This window comes from Leucopleurus acutus, assembly GCF_964270905.1.
Source record: "Leucopleurus acutus genome assembly, chromosome: 16".
NCBI lineage: Eukaryota > Metazoa > Chordata > Mammalia > Artiodactyla > Delphinidae > Leucopleurus > Leucopleurus acutus.
Window position 1 is genome coordinate 28,743,745 of NC_139158.1, and position 14,025 is coordinate 28,757,769.

General features: G+C 45.1%; 1 protein-coding gene across 2 annotated transcripts in view; it reads right to left on the minus strand.

The window, feature by feature from the left end:
- The window catches only part of SNX29 (sorting nexin 29), a 543,934-nt gene that overhangs the window by 338,559 nt on the left and 191,350 nt on the right, over positions 1 to 14,025 (minus strand). For both annotated transcript variants that reach the window (XM_082858190.1, XM_082858191.1), the window contains one exon: positions 3,172 to 3,254. In XM_082858190.1, coding sequence (XP_082714316.1) covers positions 3,172 to 3,254 — 83 coding nt within the window. The remainder of the gene's footprint in view (positions 1 to 3,171; positions 3,255 to 14,025) is intronic.

Genomic DNA, 14,025 nt, shown 5'->3' on the forward strand with positions numbered 1-14,025 from the left:
GAAAGCCCTCGGACAGAAACGAAGACCCAACACAGCCAAAAATAAATAAACACAATTTTTTTAAAAAAATGTTATTTTGATCACTTTTTGTCTGATTCCTACATCGGTGTTTCATAGAGAATTTGGGGGGAAAGAATAGCCATGATTAATTATAACCTCAGAACTGAAACAAAGTTACCTACTAACCTCTTAAAGTTTGTCAACAGTCTATTCTAAAGGTCCATTTTAAGCTGATTTTTTTTTCTTAATCCTGAAGGCACTTCCCACAACAACTATGAATATAATGATCCCAATATAGCCCTCAGCCATCTATTCAGCCCTGAAGGCATTTGGGGCTTAAATGACCCTTCACTCTTTCCCCTACTGATGAGCTCAGTTTCATAAACCATCTGTCATCCAAAAGACAGAAAAATCTTTATCCTCAAACTAAAAGGTTTCTTTCGTGGAAAATGCATTCTGAATTCCCACCTGAATTTGGTAAGCTAGTACACATCTCTATGTCCACCTAACGTCAGGAGCCAAGGAAATCCTGCATCAGAAAGAAAGGACTCTCCCTCTCCAACCTCTCCCTGCCCCTGCTCCTCCAACTCCCCAGAAACCCCAAGCCCCTCCTTGCCTGGCCAGGACACCCCAAGCTACCAAAGCCTGACGAGGGCACCCCAAGGCACCCCAACCTGGCCAGGGCACATACTCAATAGTTTGCAACAAACTGAGTCGGCATCTGGCTGGGGTTGAGGAATGAGTCCCAATTCCTTTGAGTAGTAGATGACACACTTAAAAATTAGGTGAAAGCTCTGGAAAGGCCAGAGTGCAATTTTTGAAAGCATGCCTTTTAATGAGGCTGCTTCCTAGTGTCTGGCATACAGCTGGTGCTCACGAATATTACTTAAGTGGAAGAAGGAATAAACTGCAGGACTTAAACAAGCAAACGCAGGGCATCGGTCAGTATGTGCCTGCATCTGAGGGCTTTCATAAAGACCTCCCACTAAGGATGACTCACAGATAAGGTAAATGTTCCTAAACGACCCAGGAAGAAACCGAGGGGTAAGGGACAGCAAAGAAATAGCAAAATGTGCTTCATTATCTCTGCTCTGTTCCATTTAAGGGCTATCTCATACCTAGCTTTGGCTCAGAGCATTCAGGCTGGGTCTTAGGAAAAGGGACTCTGGCTGCCGTGAGAAACCATTCTGTACGCTGTAGGTTCTGCGTACCCGTTTTGGGGGGACTCACTCCAAAAATGCTCCTACTCAGAAATGTACTTTATAGTATTGTGGTTTTTAAACCAAACGCAAGCCCAGTGGTGCTTCCCACACCCTCTGGTTTAATTTTCTTACTGCATCAAATCAAAGCTCTGTGTGGGTAGAGTGTAGATTTCTCAGAAGGTGATGGCGTGGCCCACGGATCAGCTGCAGGAGAGTCACGTATCTCGACGTGCGAATCTAGAGCCTCCACCCAGATCTCCTGAGAAGCGTATTTAATAGGCGCCCCAGGAAAAGCCTCTGCACACTAGTTTAAGAACTTCATAAGGCAAAGAAGAGGGATTTGGAAGAAGATAACCCAAGTTCATTTCCACCCCAGATCCATGGACAAGCCCCCTTAAGCTCTCCTGAGCCTCCAATAATGAATTTTTTTAAATAGAGGGAGAATACCTACTCATCACAGCGCTACTGAATCAAATGTGAATATACCTGAACTTGCTTGGAAAGGGTAAAGGGCTAAACATATACTATTCATTTGAAACATACAGTGAATGGAATGAATGACTGTAAAAGCCAGGTGCTGGGGGAACAAAGCTGAGAAGAAGTGAAAAGGCAGAAGAGCAGGGCAGACATAACTCCACGTAATGAGATGGGTTCCGGGAGACACGAGCAGTATCTGTATGAAGAGGGTGATGAGCCCTCACATCAAGACACGATTAACTCTGCAATGGAAACCCCCAGACCGGCAACTGTTACAGACCCAGCAGGAACGAGGCGAGGTATGTTATCCAAAAAATCAACATGTTGAACCCGATGGAGCACAAAAGCTCCAAAGAAAATTCAAGTCTTTGTGATATTGCTACGCAAGCCAAATCCAGGCTCCGATCCTCTCTCTCTCCGACACAGAGAAATAACGACCATTGACTGAGCACCAACTATACACCGGGCGCCATACTAGAAGCTTTGCAGTCATTGTTTCGGAAAATCCCACAACAGCCCTCGTGACAGTGGTGTCATTTCCTCTTACACTGGTGTGGCGTTTCCTCTTCCAGATGGCAAAGTAACTCCAAGAGGCCAAGTCATGGAGGGTGCACCTGAAGTCAAATCCAGGTCTGGTTGACTCCCAAGACCTGTGAGCGTGGCGCATCCACCTCTCTCTGTTAAAATGTCCACACTCTGAGAGCTCATTTCTAAGAAAATCTTGTAATGGTCAGTTGGCTGAAGTTGGCAAGACCCTTGAGCCAAAGTTAATTAACTATCCCTTCTTCAGGCTGACCTGAGAAACATTTTAGTAGAGGCATGACAGTTAAAGTGCAGGCAAACCGCACAGGGAGGAAGCATATAGCACTACTTTATTTAGTGAGATCTTGGTCAAACGATCATTTTTCTATCTACCTGTATTTCTGATTAAGAGTATTAATAATAATAGCTAAAATCTACTCAGTACTCACTGTACGTAGGCATTATGCTAAGATGTCTACATGGACTGCCTCATGAGGTAGGCACTGTCAACTAACCTCACTCTACAGATGAGAAAACTGAGGTACACAGAGATTAAGAAATTTAACCAGAGCTGGGGTTGGCACCTGATCAGCCTAACTCCATAGCTCTGATTCTCTGCCACTCTGGAGTTTTGTTGCTTTCACCCCTGGCCTGATGTGACTCAATCGTGCTGAAGGTTCACTACCTTGCAAATGTTTCAAGACTCTAGACATAAAACTCCCTAAGTACACAAACTCATACAGTATTGCTAATAATCTGGCAAGTAAGTCTTATAATATTATGCATTTAGCAAGAATACAGAGCAGGGTTTTCCATTTAATTGATTTTCTGGAACCCTAGCCAGCCCCGTTCTTCTAATTCATCTGCACATGCACTCATCCCATGCTGAGTGTCTGCTATGCCAGGCACAGGAGCAATGAAGATGAAAAGGTGTAGCCCCCTCCCCACCCAGGCTCCGTCTGCCCCTCACCTTCAGCTGTTTGACCTTCTCTTTTCAGCATCTGGACAGCTCCCACGTATTTCTTCAGTTGGACTTTGAGTACCTCGTTTTCTCTGCAGGTACAAGAACGTTAGAAAAATATATTTAAAAATTGGCAACTTAGACCCGAGGAAGGAGGAGAATCTGTGTAAAGAAAAATACATAATGTGCATCTTATAAATATTAATATATTCTCTGTTTTAGAGATCATCGCTGGAAAAGACTATGTTAGCAAAGGCACGTTTGCAGAATGCCTTCGAGAACTGTTCATTCGTGATGGAAATAAGCATTAATTGGTTGCGGTGCCCACAGATTCAGGATGCTGACATGTGTTGCCCTCAGGCTATCTGAATCAATCTGTTAGAGGCCTATTCTGTGCCAGGCACTCTGTAGTATCCTCTCCATTTACAGAAGCACATAATAGGTACTGTTTACTTGGGGAACACTCAGTATTTTTATTAACTACTACATGTACTGAAAACTTCCTATTCGCCAGGCATCACGTGAAGTCTTTATGTATCTCATTTAATCCTTCCAAGATATATATTATCACAACACCCACTTTACAGATGAGGAAAGTGATGTATAATGAAAAGCAGCTGACCAACTCCAGCGGCACCCCATGTAAGACTGCAGAATGAAACATGGAACTCAGGTGATGACAAGACCCCACTCTACTAAATTCACTCCCAGGTACCCCAGCTGCAGAACAGGACATGAGGGTCAGAGAGAAAACTACCATTTGTTGAGTATTTACCCACATAGCTCAGACTTTACACATGTGACCTCACTGAATCAAGCACACGTGTACTCATTCACCCATTCTTCATTCGATGGTAACACTGAATAATGTTAAGTACCTAATGATATGTCAGGCACAAAGACCCTGTAGAATTCTCCTCATTTCGCAGGAGAGGAACTGGGGCATGGAAAAGGTCACATGGCCAATGTCAAGGTCATACGTAAGGCTCACGGCCCGGACACAAGCCCAGGTCTCTCTGCCTTCCCTGTCTCTTTTGGGATTCAGAACTGGTTTCTCACCAGAGACAGGTGCCTCTTCCACATCTTCTCTTCCTGCTCCTCCCCCAACAAGGTCTTGAGCCTGTGTGCTCTTACACATGCTGGAATATTTCCTCACAAAGAAAAGAGCTTTAAGATTGGGTGTCTTTTATGATTATAAAAAATAAAACGCTCATTGCAAAATACTCAAACCATCAGAAAACATTTAAGAAGAAATGTAAAAAATCCACTAAAAATTCAACACCTTGAAATAAACCCCACTATCATTTTTCTATCTGTCCTATCAGCTCCCTCTCCAGGCATGCACACACATACACACACACACTGTATATAATTATTCACAGATGAAACACCTTTCACACTCTTCTAAATTTCTTTGTTTGAAGTCTTCTTTCCTTTGTTTACTGTCACACTCATCCTTCCCCATGGTAACCAACGTTAAAAACCTGGTACACACACTTCACGCCTCCTCCATGCTCACATAGTCACTACAAACCTGGTACACTTAAACAGAGTTTACTTTATGAAACCAGACCCTATTATAAATTTTTCTGCTACTGGCTTGTCTCATTTAACAATTCACCAGGGTAAGCTTCTGACTCCGTCTATTTATGGATGGAGATGCCATTCCTTGGTACGAATATGCCACACATTTGCTCAGTGGAAAAACTGCAGACTGCCCATCACAGGTTCTGTCTGTCTTCGATGCACCTGACTATACCTCAGCCCACAGAGACAGCACTTTGTTTGTATTTTGCTTTTCTGCCCTGTATTTGTCAGAAAGAATGTAAGTACCAACTGCAGACACTACCATATACTTAGGTGTCGCCTGAGATCTGTGCATTCATCTCAGAAGCTTGAGAGAAAGTAAAACATGGAGTCCCTTAATTATCGCCCTCCTCCTAGATAGCCTGTCACAGGTGTTTCTGTCCGTGGCCGCACTTTCTCTGTGATACGAAGAGTGAACGTCTGAAGCTAAACAACTAACAAGTCTTGAGAAGGTTTGTGGGAGGGAAAACACTCCCTGATGGACGTGCTGGTACAGCTGGTTTTCTTGGATCCCGTAAGCCGGATCTTGTCATTCATCCCAACCTACTGCTAATCCCCACATGTGAATTCCAGGCACATAGTACCTTAAAAGAAGGGAGAGAAAGCAACTGATGTGCATTTCTGTATGGCCTAATTTAACAACGGTTCATGCAGAATGTTGTCCGAGAGGCAGAAGAGGCAGGATCATTCAGGCAGACTGACGGGTGGGTCGTGTCCGTGTCTGGCTGCCAGGTCTCAGCTCGTTTGCTCACACCATCCAGGCCCACCCTCAGCTGCCTAGTTCACCTTCAACTCTGTAGCCAGCACTAAGGTAGTCAAGTGGCTGCTTTTCTTCTGGTGTGGAGCCATCCTTTAATAGCATCTTACGACTTTCTAAACATCAGACCTAACAGATAAAGACCAAAAACTTTAATACAAATCCAACTTCCAACAAAATGACGGGACGTCATGGAGAATATACCATGGACGGACATCTTTAGGAACATAAATTCATCCCAGCCAACTTTGTGCCAATGAACTTGTTTGCCTTTTATGGGAAATGAACTTTCAGGTCAGTAGAACTGCTCCTGACTCAAACACCTGGAGGGTACACTGACCGCCCCAAAGAGGCAACTAGCTCCTGACCCCAGGCAAGATGAGGCCTTTTATGTTTTAATTTTTATTTTGAAGTAATTACAGATTCAGAAGGTTGGAAAGGTATTACTGAGAGATCCTGCATACCCTTGGCCCAGCCTCCCCCAATGGTTACATCTTCCATAACTACAGTCCGATGGCAAATCCAGGACTCCGACACGGTCACATCGTGTGTGTAGTTCTATCCAGCCTGGTATTTTAACTGATGGTCAAAACAATCTGCGATGGGATACAGACTCAGATGACCAAAGCAGGCAGACAGATGAGGACCATGAGTAACACAAACCAGCCATAAGACAAGAGGGTCTAAGGGGTGGGAGCTGTGGCCAACCAGAGAGTTGTGGTCCCACCAAAAGGTATTTTTTAAAAACGTAACATGTTAATGGCCCGAGAAAATAATTCCCAGGCTCTGAACGACTAATTTGCAACCAGCAACAGGACTTTAATTTGTAGACAGAGGACCGTATAGCATGCACCATTCCTGGCGATCAAGTAAGAATGCCATTTTATTTGCCACCTCATGATACAACAGGATGCGTCAAGAGTTAAGAGCATCCTGACCGTGAAAGGCCTCAGAAACCCTCCGAGTGTGTGAACGAGATCGGGATTGTGGCTCAGGCTCATCCCAACAGGGGTCTTCAACCCAGCACAAGTCACATCACGGGTGCCCGTCGGTCTGAACAGGCCAGAGGCAAGGTGAGCACAGCGGACCAAACTCTGCCCAGGGCCCCGAGGCATCAGCACCCACCACAGGCCCAGGGAGTCCGGCGTCAGAGCCTGGGTGCCTATCGTGTGTGTGTGTGTGTGTGTGTGTGTGTACGTGAGCACACACATGTGTGGTAAAGTGAGGGCCACAGAGCCCGGGAGGCTACGCACACAGGTGGGATTGACCAGACTCATCTCTGAGTGCAGTCACAGGGCTCTGACTTTGAACTTTTTTGGTTGCTGTTGTCCAGCTATGTTCTCTAATTGTCCATAACAAAATAATGTTTGAAAACAAAAGAACACTTCCATTGCCTAGAACTTTTCATTGCTAAGAGTGACGATGAGGCTGCTATGGGGCAGGGCCCCCCTCCGCCTGCTCCCCTCTGGGGGGAGGCACCGTCCACCTCCACGAGCCTCTGCGGGAGGCAGCACAGGTGGCTGCAGCCCCGTGGGCCAGATCTTAGGGCAACTCTCTCTTCTCCACTGCACGCGGTGTCCCCTCCCCGGCTCTCGGGAGTACACAGCCCAGGTGATCACCCATGACACCTGGCTCTTTCTGCAACCAACAGAGTCTTTTAATCAAATCCTAACACTCCATCTGGAAAACCGTCTAGAAAAGCTGGGGGAAGGAGTGCTTTGTTGAAAAGGAACTGTCAGTGCTCAGAACAGCTGGGCTCTCCCCAAGGGTTTAGCCTTTCAGCTGCAATTTCCACATCTGCCTCAAAGGAGGATGTGGATGGGGGATGCCCTCAGCGACTGCTTTACAAGGCTGAAGATGAGAAAGCCATGGGGCGAGGGGGGATGGGGATGGGGTCCAGTCTTTATTTCGTGGCCCAGGCAACTGCGTGGGAATCCAACCCCACTAGGGAAGATAACCCTGCAGAAACGCCCCTCCCCGCCGCCGCTTTAGTAATCATCCAGTTCTGTCAACTCTGAAGGGCAGTGGGATCCAACTTCCTCGCAGTTCAATGAAAGGAGAAAAAACGCCAAGAGAATGAACTAAAACAGAATCTCCCAAACGTGGTACATGCCCGAGATCATTTAAGGGGTTCACAAAACTTTTTCTATTTTAACACTTAAGCATTTCTTCCGGTATGTTTTTTAAAAACCATTTTCCATTAATGGCAGTGATATAAAGAATCCTTTGGAGGGGCTTCCCTGGTGGCGCAGTGGTTGAGAGTCCACCTGCCAATGCAGGGGACACGGGTTCGTGCCCCGGTCCGGGAAGATCCCACATACCGCAGAGCGGCTGGTCCCATGAGCCATGGCCGCTGAGCCTGCGCGTCCGGAGCCTGTGCTCCGCAACGGGAGAGGCCACAACAGTGAAAGGCCCGCGTACCGCAAAAAAAAAAGAAAAAGAAAGAAAAAAGAATCCTTTGGGAAGAAATGTGAAGGCTTTCAAAAGTGAGTGGACTGAAAGACAAATATTAAGGAATGAGTAACGTGGGCGGTACACACTAAGACGGTACACGTGAAGGCACTGCACAGCGACTGATCTGAGGAAGAGAATCTTTGCTTTACATAAAATAAGGTTATAAGGAGAAGATATTTTCTTACAGTGTACTTCCCACACTGTATTCCCGGGGATGACAAACGGCTCTCAGGCAGGGACGGGAGAGTAGAGTTAAGTATGTTTAGGAAACAATGGCGCTAATCAACATTAGGAAAGTTCCCTCTCCCTCCCCCTCCTCCCCAGGGCTCCTCAAGCCTTTAATATATTTATGTACACTGACCACCTACTAACTCCTCAAACCTCACAGTTTGTGAAATGCTGCATTTTCACCTTGGGCACAGCCCTCTATGAGCGGGAGAGAAATCTCGGTGGAAAAGAACCACGTCTATGTTAGAAAAACACTGCCCACGTGGACTGTGGCAGAGGTGGGCATTTGAGATGTTTATACCTCCTTGAAATCCCTCTGTGTGAGTTAAGAAGTGAGAAGCAGTTCAGTGCCAAGACCTCCTACGGGTAAAACTGGGGCCTCATTCAAAACCTCCCTACATGTGTAATCGGAAATACGCTTTTCTACCCACAACACGAGAGTATCTGCCTCCGAGTGGGGCTCTGAATGTTCGAGATGCTGCAGACACAACGTGCTCTCGTTCAACCTGCACGGCAACTCTGCGAGACTTATTACTCTCATTATACAGATGAAGGAACTGATGCTCAGAGAGGCTCAGCAGTCGATCAAAGAATTCACGCAGCTATACAAGGCACGGCCACAATGTGCACTTCAGCATCTCCAAGCCCGTGCCTCCTTCCTCCTCCCTGCCACAGACTTGGTCTCAGTGGATCATCAACAGCGCCTCACAAGGTTGGTTTTAACTGGGCTCATTTTGCAGAGAGGAAAGCTGAGGCCCGCAGAGTGAAACAACATACACACACACCTGGGATTCCAACCCATGTCCTATAACTCCAAAGTCTCTCGCTGCGCTCATATAAATTTAGGGAATTAAATGAACTGGATAAAGTTGAAAACTTAAAGCCTTGAAAGAGTCCATTGGGAAATGAGGGTGGATAAGCATGGGTCTGCAGAATCTCGGCTGGTCAAACTGCTGTGCAAATGTGAACGGGATTCTCCTGATCAGCAAGCTTTGTTCAGAGGTTAAGGAACTGTCCTAGGGCTACACAGCCTCTGCTGCCCATCAGCAGACATCTCACAAATGTAAGCAGTTGGTCCGAGGTGAGCTTTTTCCAAATATGAATCAACAGCCTCAAGAACTGTATACCTTTTGACCCAACTCCACTTCGAGAAAACTATGCCCAGGAAATAAGAAGGAGCAAAAGGCTCAAAACATAAACATGAGGGCTTCCCTGGTGGCACAGTGGTTGAGAGTCCGCCTGCTGATGCAGGGGACACGGGTTCGTGCCCCGGTCCGGGAAGATCCCACATGCCGCGGAGCGGCTGGGCCCGTGAGCCATGGCCGCTGAGCCTGTGCGTCCGGAGCCTGTGCTCCGCAACGGGAGAGGCCACAGCAGTGAGAGGCCCGCGTACCGCAAAAAAAAGGAAAAAAAAAAAAATACACATGAGGATGTTGTGAATGTTATCAGAAAGAAACTGGTTACAAATTAAATGTCTGACATGGGGGGAGTGAAGAGATAAATTATGGTGTATCCACCAGTAATAGGACACTATGAAGCTGCTGAAGTTGTGATGAATATGCATGTTAATTAACATAGATGAACATTTACAATACACCATTACATGAATGTGGCAGAGTACAAAGAAAGTATATTTACTGTAACCCCTCACGTATATTTATTGGTATATGTTTGCGTTAGAAATATATATATATACCACAATGTTAACAGGGCTTATTTCTGAACGATGAAATTAGAAGAAAAAAATTTAATATGCCGTCAACACACTTTACTAGCACACTAGAAAAAACAAGGTATGAAGAGTAAGGTCAGACTTACAGAAAACAAAAGCAACCCTACAGCTTAACATATACTTAGTGGTGAAAGACCGAATGTTTCCGCATGGGACTGAGAGCAAGCTAGGAAGTCTCTCTTGCCTCTCTCTCCCACTCAGCACACTACTGGAGATTCTAACCAGTGAAATGAGGTTTCTTTTCAAAGGGCATGCAGAATGAAGGGAAAACTAAAACTGTCCCCACTGGCAGATGACCTGATTTCTTCAGAGAAAATTCCAAGAATCTACAAAAAAAAAATCCTAGAATAAGTGACTTTTTCCAGGTCAAATATGGCAATTAATTGTATTTCTATATATTAACAATGGACAATTAGAAAGCAATATTATAAAAAGAATCATTCATCATAGCTCCAAAAGATGAAATACACAGGTGTAAATCCAACAAAACACGTGCAGGATCTGTACGCTGAAAACTGTAAAACACTGATGCAAGAAATCAAAACAGAAGTACGTCGATGTAAATGCCAGGTTCACAGACTGTAAGACTCAAAATAGTTAAGATGTCAGCACACTGATCTATAGGTTGAATGCAAGTCCAGTAAAAATCCCAGCAGGGTATTTTATACATATACACTACCTGATTCTAAAATTCATATGGAAAGGCCAAAAAAAAAGTACAGTAGCCAAAATCATCGTGAAATAGAAGCAAAATGTGAAGGATGCACACTACCCAATTTTAAGATTTTCTATGAAGCGACAGCAATCCAGGAATGTAGTAGAGGCAAATGATAGCTCTAGAACCAATAGAAAGAAGAGTCCAGAAACAGACTCATACAAATATGGCCAAATAATTTTTAACCAAGGTACAAAGGCGATTCAGGAAAAAGGATGGTCTTTTCAACAGACAGTTTGGGAACAGCTGGACATGCATACGCCAAAAAGTAAACTTCAACTAATACTTCACATCTTATACAAATATTAACTCAAACTGGAAGACATATAAAACTATAAAACCTGAGGAAGTCTTCATGCCTAACCTGGGGTTAGGCAAAGCGTTCTTAGATTTAACACCAAAAGCATGAGCCAGAATAGGAAAAAAAAAAAAAAGTTAAACTGGATTTGCTCTGTGAAAGACACTGTTAAGAGCAGAAGACAAGCTACAGATGGGGAGGAGATGCTAACAAATCGGACAAACAATAAAGGACTTGTATCTGAAATAAAGAACTCTCAAAACAAACAAACAAAACATAACTACCCAATAAAAGGGGGGGAAGGGCAAAAGATTTGAACAGACAATTCACCAAAGAAGATAGACAGTAAATAAGCACATGAAAAGATGCTAATCATCATTAGTCATTAGGTAAATACAAATCAAAATCGGTGAAACAGCACTACAAACCTAGTAAAAGGGCTTTAAAAACTTTTAATGACAGTATCAAGTGCCGGGGGAATCTGGAGCAACTGAAACCCTCTTAACACTGCTGGCAGGAATGCACAACAGCTCGGTGACCCTGGAAAACAGCAGAGCAGCTTTTTATAAAGTTAAACAGACACCTGTCATATGACCCAGAAACTCACTTCTATCTTTCCTGGAGAAATGAATTTTATTGTTCACACAAAAATCTCTACATGAATGTTCACAGCAGCATTACTCATAATCACCAAAAACTGGAAACAACTCAAATGCCCACCCCTTGACTTGAGTTCGGATTGGTCTCACTATTTGTTTCTAACAGCAGGGATGAGCTGTCACTTCTGAGATCAGTTATAAAAAGACTATGACATCTACTTGGGATGCTCTCAGGCTCGTCCCTCTCCCTCCTTTCTCTGGTCACCAGCTGCCCTGTCTTGAGGACACCTGGGCAGGCTGAAAGAGGCCCACACAGTGAGGGATGAGGTCTGCCAGCAGCCACTTGAGTGAACTTAGAAGCAAATTTTCCAAGCCCAGCAGAGCCCTGAAATGACCGCAGCTCCACCCAATGTCCGGACTACAACCTCACGAGAGACCCTGAGCCAGAGGCACCAGCTAAGCCGTGTCCAGATTCTTGACACACAGAAACTCTGAGATAATAAATATGTTCTTTTAATCTGCTGAATTTGGGGATAATTTGTTACACAGTTGATAACTAATATAGTTCTACATACCTTAATTCATTTAATCCTTACAACTATTCTGTGAGGTACTTTGATCCTCAATTTTGGGCCAAGGAACAGAGAGGTAAGAATGACAAAGAGGACAAATAACATGCCGAAGGCAACTCATTCCTGACCCTCGACTCCCTCATCTGTCAAAGTCCTGCAGTCTGAGTGATTTCACATCTAGCCAACCGTGCACAAGGTGGATGTCCTTCTCTGCGGCTCCGACTACTCCCCCAAACAATGGAGGCCTCACAGGATTGTTGCAGAAAGTATGCAATTTATTCAACAAAGGCCTTCCTAAACCCACTATGTACCAGGTATTGTTTAGAACCCAGAAATGGAGGGGGGAACAAGAAAGACTAAGTCTCTACACTCACGAAGTGACACTCACAAAGGGGAGGTGGTCAAACCAGTCAAGGAGCAGGCTTCAGATAACAGTGAGGACGATAAAAGCCAAAGCCACACGTGTAAGAACAGCTAAATCCCAGAACACTGAACTCCAAATGCTGGCGAAGCTGTGGAGCAACAGGAACTCTCATTCACTGCTGGTGGGAATGCAAAATGGTACCGCCGCTTTGGAAGACAGTCTGGCAGCTTCTTACAAAACTAAAATACCCTTATCACATGGTGTTTACCCATAGGAGTTGAGAACACATAACCCCACAAAACCCTGCACACAATATTTAGCAGTTTTATTCTAATTGCCAAAACTTGGAGGCAATCAAGATGTCCTCTGATAGGTGAATGGATAAACAAACTGTGGTACATCTGGACAATGGAATATTATTCAGCGATGAAAAGAAATGAGCTACCAAGTTATGAAAAGACATGGAGGAAATGCATACTAAGTGAAAGAAGCCCATCTGAAAGGTTACTAACTTTATGATTCCAACTATACGACATTCTGGGAAAGGCAAAACTATGGAGACGGTAAAAAGATCAGGGGCTGCCAGGGGTTAGGAGACAGGGGTGAACAGGTGGAGCACAGAGGACTTTCAGGGCAAGGAAATTAGTCTGTGTGATACTCTAATGGTAGACACATGTCACCCATCTGTCCAAACCCACAGAATGTCTACCACCAAGAGCGAACCCTAATGTAAACATGGACTTTGGTTAATAATAATGGATCCATGTTGTTCATCAATTGTAGCAAATGCAGCACACCAACGCAAGATGTTAACACGGGGGAAACTGGGGAGGATGGGAGTGATGCACATGGCGACTCTGGACTTTCTGTTCACGTTTAAAGCTACTCCCCCAGAAGTCTATTAATTTCAAAATAAATAAATGGGGGCTTCCCTGGTGGCGCAGTGGTTAAGAATCCGCCTGCCAATGCAGGGGATATGGGGTCGAGCCCTGGTCCGGGAAGATCCCACATGCCGCGGAACAACTAAGCCCGTGCGCCACAACTACTGAGCCTGCGCTCTAGAGCCTGCGAGCCACAACTACTGAAGCCCGCGTGCCGCAACGACTAAAGCCCGCACGCCTAGAGCCCGTGCTCCGCAACGAGAGACGCCACTGCAATGAGAAGCCCGTGCACCACAACGAAGAGTAGCCCCCGCTCACCACAAGTAGAGAAAAGCCCGCGCTCAGCAACAAAGACCTAACGCAGCCAAAGATAAATAAATTTATTTTAAAAATAAATAAATAAATGAAGCAAGAGAAAAAGATGCAGAGTAAAGAGTATTTTAGGTAGGGTCATCTGAGAAGGCCTTTCTGAAAGGTGACAAAGAGGCAAGACCTAAAGGAAGCGGACTGTGTGACAGTGGGGAAGGGGGCAACCGGAGACCTTGCAAAAAATGCGGATTCTGACTCAGCTTGTCTGGGTGGAGCCTGAGACTGCATTTCTACCAGGCCCTCTGGGGATGCCAATATCACCGGACCCTGGACCACAAGGAACAAGTCAGGGAAAAGCCCCAACAGT